We start from the raw sequence: 14,600 nt of genomic DNA, 5'->3' as shown, positions 1-14,600 counted from the left end.
AGGAGTTTTTTTTTAAAGAAGTCATCAATTATTTTTCTAACCTTATGTGACTTTTTCATCACTTTTTTTTACTATTATTTACAGTGCTTTCTTCTACTCTGATGTTTTCCAGTTCTGAAGGTAAATATGAAGTAACTTAGTAACTGAAATTCTTGAACTTCTGATGAAGCTCTAATTGGATCTTCAACTTTAGGAAAAAAAGCCTATTTACTTTGTCAAACAGCTCTGGATTGAAAGTAACCTCTGTTCATATCTTTAATGGAACATATAACCTTTATAACTAACCACAATGTTCAGTAATGCTACTAAGTTTTGGCATGTAACAGAAAAATACAGATTACTGTTCATTATTTGTCTGTCTGCATTTATGATATTTATCATAAATTGTAAGATAAAGGAAATAAGTAACGATTTAATTATGACTGACTTAAAAGATTCCAGTGATTAAAACTATTCAAGAACAATAAAGACATAATACAGTTAAGTGCAGGCACTTACTCAGTATATAAATCTTCTATCATTGCAACAATAATAACGATGAGAGACACAGCAAATATCTGACATCCAGAACCAATCAGAGAGGAAAATATCAGTGGGTGACTTGATGGTCTAAATACATCTCCATGCACCTGTTTCCATCCATATTCATCTCCTAGGTCTCTATCCTATATACAAATATATATATAGAGAGAAAAGCAAATCATTCAGAATCAAACTAAAACATAGTAAGTATGTAAAAATTACAGTTGTAAGTTTCCTCCCTCCAAATTTATAGCTACTTAAAGAAATACAAAATATTGAGAAAATATATTCCAAACTTAGAATGATCACTGCCTTAATAACAATGTTAAAATGCTGAGGTTCAGGAAGTTGACTTCTGGTTGTGCTCAGAGAATCTCAAATAACGGAAAAAGAAAAGATTTAGTAACAAAAAGAAATGGTCAAATTGGGAGAACAGTGCACTGACTCTCTTAATGTCACTTTCAAACACTATTCTTGCTATTCACATCATAGCTGTAGCTCATATACAATCGGGCTAGGTGGAGAAATGAAAGAGAAGAGTATCAAAACCAGTACTAGATCCCCTAAGAATGCAGAAATGTCCTTTAGCACCTAGAATCTAAGAAAACATATGGGGGAAATATTCGATATGAATGTTTTTATTTAACAGTCTATATACATTTTTTTAAAAAGAATTCAATTTTTACTTGGCAACCTTAGTAAGCAAGTGCTCCTTAAACAGTTGCTAACACAGCTTGCTTCTAAAACAATATTTCCTAAGGAATAGCAGTCCCTCAAGGTAATCTGTTTTGGTGGGGAAAATCCTAATCAGATACAGTTAAGAGGCACCAAATGCTTTATCCACCCTCTGATACTTCACAATATACCCTAGTATATTAAAATTTAAAATTTTAAACTATTTCCCAAGCCAGGCACAGTGGCTCACACCTATAATAACAGCACTTTGGGAGGCCAAGGCAGGAGGATCGCTTGAGGCCAGGAGCTCAAGACCAGCCTGGGCAGCATAGTGAAATTATCTCTACAATAAATAAAAAAAAAGCCAGGGGTGGGGGCTTGTTCCTGTAGTCCTAGCTACTCAGGAGGCTGAGGTGGCACGATCACTTGAGCTCTTGAGTTTGAAGTTACAGTGAGCTATGATCGCACCACTACACTCCAGCCTGTCTCTTAAAACAAATTTCCTAAATTTATTTAATGATACAGTATACCTATACCGAATATCCATTAGCTAGCACTCTATATAACACACTTTTCGTTCTCTAACTTAGTAAAAGAACTTAGAAAACAAATCTTTCCTCTGAACCCACTAAACTGAACATAAATTAATCCTTCTACCCATTCCCTGAATTTTAAGCAATATTTAACAGTATTAGACACATTCTTACTTGGCGGCAAAACTTGGCTTGAACTACCAAGAGGTTACACTATTTATTTATCCCACTTCGGGTGAATGTTCTTATGTTTTGCTGAAAAAAAATTAATATTATTTGATCACAGGGCATGGTTACAGACCACACGGGACATTTTACATCTTTCTTAACTCTAAAAATCCTGAATTGTGGAAACTCAAAGACTTCCAATAAGAAATTATGACCTACCTCCCAACATTTAAAACTTAACACTCAATTAAAATGTTTCTATAAATATAATGTAAATGTTTACTCACCATATCATCCATTTCTTCCTCTTTACTGTACCGAGCATAATCTTTTCTTAATGTTCTCATTAAAATCATTGAAACTAAGCCCACCAAGAAGATCACCATCATGAAGGAGTTGAAAATTGAAAACCAATGAATCTAAAATAACAGAAATAAAATGTTACCAACCTGCAATATCAGCCACAAAATTCATAGGTTCCATGAGGACAACTGGATGTTAATGCAAAGAAAAAAAAAAAGTCTTCAATGAAATCTTTTAGACAAAAATCCAAATTTCAGACACTCTGAGTATGAGTATTCATTACGCCAAGGGGATTGGCTTTCTTTACAATAAGCTCCCATATGTTGAAAACATGCTACCATTTATATGAATTTTCAAAATCAAATTTATTGTTAAAAAAAAAAGTACAATTTGGCCATATAGCCTATGCTATTCAGCATTACATGGAAAAAACATGGACTCTGGAGTCAAACATAGCCAATTTCTGGCTATGTGACCGTGGTTTTCTCATCTGGAAAATGGAGGAGATAATACTTATCCTGTAACTGATTTGTAGGGCTTAATAATGTATATATAAAGTACGGCACCTTAGATACTCAGTAAATGTTAGTTCCCTTCCCTCTAATTGAACAATCTGAAAACCTCCTTAAAATACTAAGACTAAACTATTATAGCTGGCTGCCATGGACTTAGGTCACCATCCTGAATTATTTGCTTCACTTGCTCCAGAAGAGTTCATCCTCACCCTGTCACCATCATTATTCAGCCCTTTCCAAATCCATGTTCCATAGAATATCGAGGCATTCTTTAGTTCCTCAATGTTCTTGAAGCTCTTGGCTTTGAGTTTATCCACATATTTGTTACAATATTACATCTAGATTCTGGTTCATAATCACAAGGTACTACTCAAAATGTAGCACATCTGATTTGAACTAGGTCTGTGGCACTGCCCAGTTATTTCTTTATTTACATTTTAATTCCCAAAAGATCTTTAGGGATAGTCCCCAAATTTCTCTCCTCTCTTCAAGGCCCCAATGCCATCCTTTCTGCCACCTTTCCTTAAAGAAAATCCTGTCTTCTATGACACAACCTTTCCACATCCACTTTTTGAGGTGTTTTTTCTCCTCTCATTTTGCATCCCAACTCCTCCACCTTTCACTAGCCATCAGCAATCTCCAAAGGTCCTTATCTACAACGATGTCTACTCCCTGGGGTTGTCATAAAGTTTAAACAATAAAGGTAAAGCAAATAGTATAGTGCCTGGCACATCATAAACGCTAAATAAAATCTAAAAGTTATTGTTACTGCTATTATTCTCTTTTGAAGTGTTTGCTTCATCTTTTGTCCCTCATTCTTTTCATCTTCTCACCTCCTGATCCTTTCAATGTCAACACTTTTCAAAAAGGAGACATGTTCCAGTTCTTCCCTCACTTCCTCCAAAACACAATACAATCTCACTTTTGCGTCACAAAATTTCTCTCAAAGGCCTGCAATGAACTTCTAAACTGATTCAGCAGCCAATTATCTGCCTCACTCTCCTTGATCTCTCTGCCACATCTGACCTTTCCTGACACTACAGCATCCTACTTCACTGACCGCTGCTTCTCCTCTTTCATCTTCCATGCTGGCTCCTCCCATCCTTTGTGAACTTCTCCAAAAGATCCAGTCTTAGTATTCTGCTGTGACTTCTTTAGGCTCTCAGAACTTTTAACCAGCATTCCAATGATGATGATAACACCCTCGCCCCCACCTCCCAACCCACCCCAAATTGCTAGTCTTCTTTCTCACTCACGTTTCAGGCTTTTGCTAACTACAATAATTTCCACTTGAATGTGTTTCTGGAATTGCAGACTCAGACTGCCCTAAAGTACACTCATAATCTTCCACCTCATATATAACACTTGTTTCTGATTCTCTAACTTCTGCTAATGGTACTAACATTTGGCTTTGAAATTTTACAATTATCTCTGGCTCTTCCTTCTCCTTAATTCTTCATAGGTAATATTAAGCATGTATTTTTCTTCAAAATGACTTCTATCTATCCATTCTGCTTCATTCCCATACCATCACCTCATACCTTGATAGCACTAATGGCCTCCTAGTTGGCCTTTTTTTTGGTCTCTCCCTTTCCTTTCAATTTATCCTGTAAAAAGCCATCAAGGAAATCTTTCCAAAGCATGTTCATATATCACTCCTCCACTCTAAAATTTAGAGTTGTACACCCTATTTCTCTCATATCAAATCTAAACTATTTTCTCCAATATTCTATACTCCCTGTAATATGGCCATCTCACCTTATCTAGTCAACTTTTCTTTCCATTATATTCTATATTCCAATAAGGCTTATCCCTCTTCAAGAACCCACAAGCACAACATACTCACTTCCACCTCTGTATTTTTCTTATAATTTCTTCTCACATAGGATCTATTTCTACTCCCCTTAGCAAATTCTACCCAGTCTTTATATTCCAACACAAGTAGCTTCCCCTCCATGAAACCTCTTATCTACATATTCTGGTTCTTCATAGATATCCTCCTGCTCTAAAATTCTACAGGTACATACATATGTATTGCTGTGTATGATTAGGACATATATTAACTTGGGCTAACGTGCTGAATATGTGCATGAAGCTGAAGGGTAGTCCTGGCTCTGTTATCCACCCTGAGGTTTCAGGAACAGGATAAACTCTATGGCTCTTCTTGAAAAACAGGAGACAGCCTCTTCAGAAGACTATTCCTTACTTCATTCAACAATGTATTTATTGAGTATCCAGTAAAATTATAAAGGAACCAAGAAATGCATTGCTTTTTGAAATGTTTGCTCAAAAAAGATTATATAAATCTGAGTTTATTGTAAAAGTATCATTTAAGGTTCATAAAAGCAGTCTATGATTTTCGAAAGATTTGATTTTGTTCCCACCCTGAGATGTTAACCCAGAAAAGCTCAAGAGGGAAAGAAAAATGACACATATCATCTTTTAGTCGATTTATCAAATTTTTTAAAATAAAAGAAGTTTTATATAGTTACTAGTAACTATACTAATTAGACACACATAAAATGTTGAAATTTCTAACAAGGCTCTGCTATTTTCTAATCTAAGATATACATTATTATAATGTAATAACCTGAAATTTTATAATATTCCTTTATTCTAAAAATTATGACATGTTGTATAATTGTGAAATTATTATACCAGGGAAAATACTTCTTAAAAATAAAGAAACCTGGTATCACAAAGGGGTTTACTAACCCTACTAACTGCTGCATGCCAGCACCCTCTAGTGTCACTAATCCTGAAGCTGCACCCTCAATTTGTCATAAATTTTAGAATGCAACTGGAGATAAATAACTATACCAACAACACTGCCTCTTACCTGCTGTGTGCCAAACACTGAACTAGGTGCTTTATATCAATGTGAAATTCCCCAAAAGCTCTGCAAGGTACTATAATCCTGGCTTCACTATTAAGGGAACAGAAGCTGAAAAACTGAATAATTTAACCAAGGTCATAGTAAGCAGCAAAGCATCAGAGTTTGAATTCAGCTTTAGCTCCTTTGCCTGTGCTGTTAGTCACTGTATTAGAAGCAATCCCTATACTTGTACAGTACATCATATCCCCTCCTTCTACTTAAGGAAAACGATGCAGTATTTCTCTCCTTTTTCTCTTGCATTGCCAGTTTTGCAATCTCCACTGAACCCCATCAGCATATAAAGTTAATGTTTTTCTTACATTTAAAACAAAAACAAAGGAAAGAAAAATATCCTAATTCCATTTTCCACACTGGCTACTGCACCATTTCTTTGCTCCCTTTAGCAGCCAAGCTCCTCACAAGTCCAGAATTGCTGTCTCCAGTTCCTCTCTTCCCATTCTCTCTTATAGCAGCTCTGTTCAGGTTCTGAATGCCCCACCATTATACCAAAATCGTTGTCAAGTTCACCAGTGACTCCAGGTTGATCCAATAGTCACTTTTCAGTGCTCATCTTACTTGACCCATCAGCAAAAATTCAGAGCTAATCTCTTTATCCTCCATGATACACTTTCTTCTCTCAGCATTCAGAACACCATACTTTTTTTTTTCCCCCAAAGCCCTTAACTGAACTCCCCTGTTCTTCCTAAACTCTTACTACTGCACCCAGGGCTTAGTCCTTGGTCCTCTTCTCTCTCTACAACTCCCTTCCTTAGCAATTATTACATCCAGTCTCATAACTACAAATATGATCTATATGCCAATTACTGCAAAATTTGTATCTCTAGCCCAGACCTCTCTCCTGAACTCCAGGACTCATATATCCAATTTGCTGGTCAATATCTCCATTTGGGTATCGTACAGACACACCAAAACTAACATGTCCCAAACTGTACCCTAATCTTCCCCCTAAATCTCCTCCAAATACAGCCCCAGTGATGTCAGCTCCACTCAGACTGAAAACCCTAGAGTTTGTCTCAACCCTTCTTCACCTTCCTATCAATCACGAAATGCCGCCAGCTTTAACTTCAAAATATACTCACAATCTAACATCTTTTCATCACCTACCCTGCTACCACCCTGATCTGAGTTACCTTACCTCTTATCTGGATTGCTACATCATCCTCTCCACTGGTCTCCCTGCTTCTACCCTTGACTTCCTGAACCCACATAACAATCTGACCCTTTAAAAACAAGTCAGATTTGTTACCCCCCTGCTGAAAACACTACAGTGCTCCCCTGCCCCCTTTGCATTCAAGAGTAAAATCTACAGTCCTTAAAATGACCATGGATGATCTGGCTCCTGCTACCTCTCTGACTTCAACTTCTTGCTAGTCCTCAAACCACAATAAGTATATCCGCACTTTAATAGGCTTTTCAATGGTGTTGCTTCCGCCTGGAATACTCTTTCCCCCAAATATCCACATTCTTTATTTCCTTCAACTCCTTCAAGCTTTTGCTCAACAGTCCATTTCAGAGGCTTACTTTGACTACATAATATAAAACTGCAACTTACCCGACCCCTGGTACTCTTGTTCTGCTGTCTACTTTTTCTTTTTTGACACACTTCTCTTTGAATAAAGTGTGTTTTACTTATTGTGTTTATTTCACGTCTCCTCGACTAGAACGTAAGTTCCTAGAGGGTATAGATCTTTGCCTTTATTTTCTAATGTATCCTACTTACCTAATACAGTGCTTGGCAGATAGCAGGTGCTCAATTAATATGTGTTGAAGTAATAAATACAGTATACCATTCTATAGTGAAAATACTAAAAGGCAGTCTTTCCCCTAAGTTGTCAATGTCCAGTGGGTCTAGAAACAAGGCAGACCTAAGGGTTCCAGTAGGGAGTGCCAGTTAAGAGCCTTCATATCCTCAAATGTTATCTAAATCTTGAAATTATCTGTGTCCATACCCTACTGAGGACTGCCTGAGCATTATACTCGAGGAGAACACACAGCAGGTGGGGTTGAGGTGGGGATTGAGGTAGGGGAGAAAATTTTAGCTCCAAGAGTAGTATGCTAAATCCTTCAGTAAAGACAATCCAGGCAGGGCGCAGTGGCTCACGCCTGTAATCTCAGCACTTTGGGAGGCTGAGGCGGTGGATCACTTGAGGTCAGGAGCTCAAGACCGGCCTGCCTGATCAACATGGTGAGACCCCACCCCTACTAAAAAAAATATAAAAATTAGCCGGGCATGATGGTGTGTGCCTGTAATCCCAGCTACTCTGCAGGCTTAGGCAGGAGAATCACTTGAACCGAGGAGGCGGAGGTTGCAGTGAGCCAAGATCATGCCACTGCACTCCAGCCCAGGGGACAGAGCAAGGCTCTGTCTCAAAAAAAAAAAAAAAAAAAGACTAAATCCCAAATAGCTTAATTGTTAAAATCTTTGAACCCTGAGGAAGATCAGAAGTAGTGGTAAGTTCCGGTAGAGTCTAAGAATGGAACGTAACAGTAATATGTAAATCTGAGACAACAAAAACTTATGGGCCATCTCAAAAATAGGTAATTAATAAACTCTAAAATTCTAGTCCAAAAGATTAGATCAAAAGAAAGAAGCAGCAATTCAGGAAGAAATTCAGAAGAACAGATATATCCCCTTATGCCTTGTCTTTTTATCTCCATCCTTGAGGAGGAAATCACCAAAACAAAGTGTGATTTTTGCTGTAGAGAATCAAAACTACCTGTACAAAACCAACACTAATGCCACCAGCTTTATAAACTAAAATGCAGCAAGTATCTGTCGGTGGGGGCTGGGGAAGTGGGGGGCCATTTCTTCCCATTCTTGATGTTTCTTTCTACATGGAAGGATTTCCACAAGCAGAAATTTCTGATCTCAATCCGTTCTCTCATTACCTCCTTCTGATGCATACATTCTGCTCCTTCTCACACCATAAGTTGTATAAGGGCAAGTGCCCATGTAGGGAAGCCTATAATATACTCTCTGAGTGTGTTAAGTCTAATTCTGAGTTTCAATAGTAAGAAGCCCACTTGATCACAGACAGATATAAGCCACATTCTCCAATATTCATCCCATTGGAAGGCCAATGCGCTATCCATTGCGCAACGCAGCCATCTAACATTCACCTTATTAGTGATATTTTGGCTTCCCGTATGTTATATTCTTCTTTGTATATCTCTTAATTGGTTTAAACCACAAGCACAAAGAAGGAAGTTTTTGATTGCTCCTCTAAAACTCCCCATCACCCTTATGATTTCAAGCTCATACTTTAAATCACCATTAGCTAAATCTTTTAATCCACAGTCCTCAACACAGTGCCCTGCAAATGACAGATGCCCAATGTTTGTTGAACGAATTGGTGCACATAATCAATGTCTTAAAATACACTATTTACCTACCCGATGTTGAAAAAAGGACGGATCAAGATATTTGTCAAATCGATCTTCAAATTTCACATCTGACTTTTTCCATTTTACCTAAAAAAAAATTTTTCATTTGAAAATAAAGGCTAGTAAACAAATTAATAATCTGATGACAAAACTCTGGGCAAAATATAGAACTATTTACACACACTTAGAATTAAAATTCACTAGAGAAATGGAGGAAAGGTACTTACAACATGAGAAGTGGGAACAGTTATGATAAAACTAATCAACTTTTCTGTTTATTGACAAAACTTAACAACTTTCCTCAGAGGGGTGATTTCAGTTCTCAAGGACTGTTTACTTTTGTTGACTTACATATTATGACCTGATAAATGTGATATGAATTGAATTAGTATAAGCTCATATCACAAGTGTCTAAATCAATTAAAATAAGAATCTGTACATCTGCCTGGTGTGATTCTGTCCTGCGCGTCTGTTCTCTTGAGCAGAAATCATTTATCTCCGTCTGCCTTCTCTCCCACCTAAGTGCATGCTGCCACCCCATGGAAGATTTGATGGACATGGACACAAGCCCCCCAAGGCCCCAGAACTATCTTTTCAGTTGTGAACTAAAGGCCAACAAAGATTATCACTTTAAGGTGGATAATGATGAAAATGAGCACCAATTATCTTTAAGAATGGTTAGTTTAGGGGCTGGTGCAAAGGATGAATTGCACATTGTTGAAGCAGAGGCAATGAATTACGAAGGCAGTCCAATTAAGTAACACTGGCACCTTTGAAAATGTCAGCACAGCCAACGGTTTCCCTTGGGGGCTTTGAAATCACACCACCAGTGCTTTTATGGTTGAAGTGTGGTTCAGGGCCAGTGCATATTAGTGAACAGCACTTAGTAGCTGTGGAGGAAGATGCAGAATCAGAAGATGAAGAGGAGGAGGTGAAACTCTTAAGGATATCTAGAAAGTGATCTGTCTCTGGAGGTGGTAGCAAGGTTCCACAGAAAAAAGTAAAACTTGCTGCTGATGAAGATGATGATGATGATGATGATGATGATGATGATTTTGATGAGGAAACTGAAGAAAAAGCACCAGTGAAGAAATCTATATGAGATAATCCAGCCAAAAATGCACAAAAATCACATCAGAATGGAAAAGACTCAAAACCATCAACACTAAGATCAAAAGGACAAAAATCCTTCAAAAACAGGAAAAAAAAAAACTCCTAAAATACCAAAAGGACCTAGTTCTGTAGAAGACATTAAAGCAAAAATGCAAGCAAGTATAGAAAAAGTGCACTGAACAGTCTAGGGCACTACTGGTAAATTAAGCCCAAAGATGGGGAGAAAGGAAAAGGAGACACATATAGTCCATACTGAGTATCATCAACAATCCAGACTGAAGTCTTCTATTTTAATCTCAATCTCCTTTTCTGATTTGCCCCAGATGCCTCTTCAGGCTGGAAACAATCTCACTCTTGGTTCCCTAAAGCACTTTCTTCTGACTGCTGTGATTCAGTGAACCTTGCCCTTTGCTTTCTATTACTTGTGCATTCGCCTCTCCTCTGACCATGTTCTGAATCACCTTTGTATGTCCTTAGCTGCTCAATAAATATTTGAATGAATAATAAAAAAAAGAATCTGTACATCTTTATTTTTAGACTGCATTACTTTTATTACAACTATAAAATTTCTTCATTAAGTTTAGTTATACAAGGATTATTTGCATCAGGTACATATGCACAAGGCTTGAAAAACTTTCAAAATTTGACTACTAGCAATGGACTCATTCCAGTTATGAGGCAATAACTGGCAGAGAGGCTACCTACACTGAATTTCTCTCTCATTTCCACTATTTTTAAGCCTAAGAGAAAAGAAATAGCTTGACAGTTGTTAAAAGGCTCTGACAAGTTCTCACTGTGCAGGAGTATATTATTCCAACTGACAGAGCAATCCATGATAAACTATATCTATCCAGCAACTTTCAATACAGCATCACTTCTATCTGCAACATTAAAAAGGAAAGGGAAACAACATGAAGTACTGCAATCTAAAAATGTAACCATAAAAATACATGACTGGGTTAGTCTAATTACCCAGTTACAACAGTATACTTGGCTGTACTAAATGGTTTAGGTCCTGCAAAGGCATAACTGGTATCTAATACTACAGACCTGAAGCAAATCCTCTCTTTGCTTTTAGGAGGCTTACTTAGGTACACTGAGAAAATATAGTTTTAATAATATTCTGTTGCATCCCATTTCAAGCTACATTTTCATTTACTAAAGTTCAAAGCCACATATTGTTGACATTGGGTCACAAACACTACTTCCTACATTAAACTGTTTGAATACTTACTGAATATGACATCTGGATTTTAGTATTTGGAACCAGTTTCACCTTTCCTTCACTAGTTAGATTAACATCAACAATTCGATTGCCATTAAAACCTATTTCAAGTTTTTTGTAGGTCCAAAGATAGTAATCTTCTCCATTTTCATCAGCCTCACCAACAATACCTACAAAACAAAAAACACTTTATACAAGGTAATACCACTTAATATTTAAAATATCCTACAAGCTAAAAGCTCATTAAGGTTTTTTTGTTTTGTTTTGTTTTTTTACCTCCACCCTCTCTCCCTCCCTAGCCACTCTTGGCTCCCCCTTCACCTTCTGCCATGATTGTAAAATTGTAAGTTTCCTTAGAAGGTCTCCCCAGAAGCCGAGCAGATGCCGCTATGCTTCCAATATAGCCTGCAGAGCCGTGAGCCAATTAAACCTCTTTTCTTTTTAAATTACGTAGTCTTAGATACTTCTTCATAGTGATGTTAGAATGGACTAATACAACTCCCTAACATCTCAAAATTTCAGGGAAGTGCTTACATCACCATCTGCCAAGGTTACCCAGCTATTAGTGGTCAAACCAAAATTAAAATCAAGGTTTCCAGATCCCTAGTCTAGTACTTTCTCTAATAACCTATGATCTACCCATTCCCAGTAAGATGTACACATGTATATATGGGTACCAAAACTTAACATGTCTCCTTTTTATACCTCAACTACTGGACCTGTCCCTGGGAAGTCAGCAAAATAAAAGGAGTGGTGAAGATAAATGGTAATAAGGATACAGTTTAAAATTATCACTTCAATCATAATTTGGGATATTGGAAAAAAAGATCCACAATGTTAGGGAAATATTATAGGTGGTAGCTGAGGATACATCTCTCATGCCCTCAGACTGCCAGCTATTTGTCCAATGTTCCCCACCCAAGCCTAAACAGTTCCCAATAGCTTTATGCTCTTAGTTACTCCTTAGGGCCTTCCCCTTACGCTTCAGTAAGTATTAGGGAAAAATATAATCATATTTATAAAATATTATTTATTAACCAAAGAGATTCTAATTGGTACAAATTCAAGGAGTATAGTTTTGTTTTGCTTGGGATTGTTGGGGGATAATGAAATCCTTCTTTTATCTTTATTTTTTATTGAAACAAGGTCTCACTCTGTCACCCAGGCTGGAGTGTAGTGACACAATCATAGCCCACTGCAGTCTCAAACTCCTGGGTTCAAACAATCCTCCTACCTCAGCCTCTATAGTAGTTAGGACTACAGGCAAGTGCCACCACGCCTGGGTAAATGTTTTATTTTTTTGTAGAGATGAATCTTGTTATGTTGCCCAGTCTGGTCTCAAACTCCTGGCCTTGGCTTCTCAAAGTGCTGGTATTACAGGCGTGAGCCACCACACCAGCATGAAATCCTTCTAATATTTAATTATTATTTTCTTTTTTTGAGACAGAGTCTCGCTCTGTTGCTCAGGCTGGATAGAGTGCAAGGGTGCAATCTTGGCTCACTGCAACCTCCACCCGCTGGGTTCAAGCAATTCTTGTGCCTCAGCCTCCCAAGTAGCTGGGACTATCGGTGTGCACCGCCATGCACAGCTAAATTTTTTGTATTTTTAGTAGAGACAGGGTTTCGCCATGCTGGCCATGGTGGTCTCGAACTCCTGGCCCCAAGTGATCCGCCCACCTTGGCCTCCCAAAGTGCTGGGATTACAGGCGTGAGCCACCGTGCCCAGCCAATAATTAATTTCATTAAAGTTTATTTACCTATCTACTCTGAAAACCAGACTTTGGGGGTAAAGACATAATTATATCAAGTAAGAAGCTACTCTCTAAAAGGCTTTTAAAAGACTCCAAAACCTTTACTCCACAAAAAGTCAGATACAAAGTTGTTTTTTTTTTTTTTTTCTGACAAGGATTCTCCATGGTTCAGACATTCAAGGACATCCAAAAGTATTTCCCGAAACAGGGCATATTCTAAAATCCCAGGGCTATAATAAACTTAACACGGGAAAGCACAGTTGCCACTGTTGCTAACGAGCCCCACAGCTATGACTGAAAAAAACCTAAAGCATGATGGCTTATCCCTATAATCCCAGAACTTTGGGAGGCTGAGGCAAGAGGATTGCTTGAAGCCAGAAGTTAGAGATTAGTTTAGGCAATAAAGCAAGACACCTTGTCTCTACAAACACACCAAAAAAAAAAAAAAAAGAGCCAGGCATGGTGGTGTGCACCTGTAGTCCCAGCTGCTCAGGAGACCAAGGGAGAAGGATCACTTAAGCCCAGGAGTTTGAGGATACAATGAGCTATGATGGCCTCACTGCACAAACCTGTATGCAAGGGAAAACAACAGGGAAGAAAACTGTTCTCTCAAATATGAGGGAGGCCCAAACCAATGGGTTTCCCTGAACTACAGGCTCAGAAAAACCTTCAGTGAATATTCAGCACATCTTCCTATCACTGTCAGAGCGGATCAGAGAAATGTCTGTGTTACCATAATAGTAACTGCAGTCATTTATATGATATACTTACTACATATACCTAATTAACATGCAACACAGTAATGATGATGCATATAATTATCTCTTGATATTAACTTTCTAAATTTCATCTTAGTATGATATTAAACGCTGATCTGATATGTTCAGACTTTGATAGTTTACTGCTCATGATGACAGTAATCTGCTAACAATTTTAAGCATTAGAAGAAACATTCATTATACATAACAGCAGATTTCCAGAGACAAAAGAAAGAAACAATTAGAGAAAAATGTGATCAAACATATTGGCCATGACAGCTGGCTGTGCTTTGCATTATAAATAATTTAATCAAGTCCAACATAAATGATTTTGGATTATTCATAAATTGGCATTAACTATTCCATAGGTCTTCTCCATTAATATGGATAAATAAGAGCAAAAACATAAACATTTTTTAGCAAAATAAGCCATTCAAGAAACTATCATACCAAGAAACCATACTACCACAGTACTAACATGAGAAAAAGAGAATGAAACTTCAAAATCCTATTAGTCCCTTTAATTGTATTTAAAAGAACAAATTAAAATAAGATATGAAAAAAATGGAAGCAGAAGAATTTTTTAGATTGTTCTAAGCACCTTCTCATTCTTGAATCTGAAAAGTTATACTATATAAAAGTTAAATTTTAGGCAAGTTTCATATAAGGCATGGCAATGTCAAAAATTCTTCAAGCAACAGGTGACCATAAAACTGGTATTAAAATCATTCTGTAAAAAACGGTGAAAACACATTTA

At 37.3% G+C, this 14,600-nt stretch overlaps 1 protein-coding gene and 1 pseudogene across 1 annotated transcript in view; one reads left to right on the top strand and one right to left on the bottom strand.

Annotated features, from left to right (window-relative positions):
• Positions 1 to 14,600, bottom strand: part of TM9SF3 (transmembrane 9 superfamily member 3) — a 67,004-nt gene that overhangs the window by 30,975 nt on the left and 21,429 nt on the right. The window contains exons 4-7 of the mRNA XM_030809063.1: positions 11,344 to 11,504; positions 9,006 to 9,083; positions 2,186 to 2,317; positions 499 to 665 (exon numbers count right to left, since the gene is read on the bottom strand). Coding sequence (XP_030664923.1) covers positions 499 to 665; positions 2,186 to 2,317; positions 9,006 to 9,083; positions 11,344 to 11,504 — 538 coding nt within the window. The remainder of the gene's footprint in view (positions 1 to 498; positions 666 to 2,185; positions 2,318 to 9,005; positions 9,084 to 11,343; positions 11,505 to 14,600) is intronic.
• On the top strand, positions 9,098 to 10,316 carry LOC105739484 (annotated as a pseudogene).

The sequence above is a fragment of the Nomascus leucogenys genome, chromosome 3 (genome assembly GCF_006542625.1).
Source record: "Nomascus leucogenys isolate Asia chromosome 3, Asia_NLE_v1, whole genome shotgun sequence".
NCBI classification, from domain to species: Eukaryota; Metazoa; Chordata; class Mammalia; order Primates; family Hylobatidae; genus Nomascus; species Nomascus leucogenys.
The sequence above is the reverse complement of the archived record's forward strand: the minus strand, read 5'-3'. Positions and strand labels throughout refer to the sequence as shown.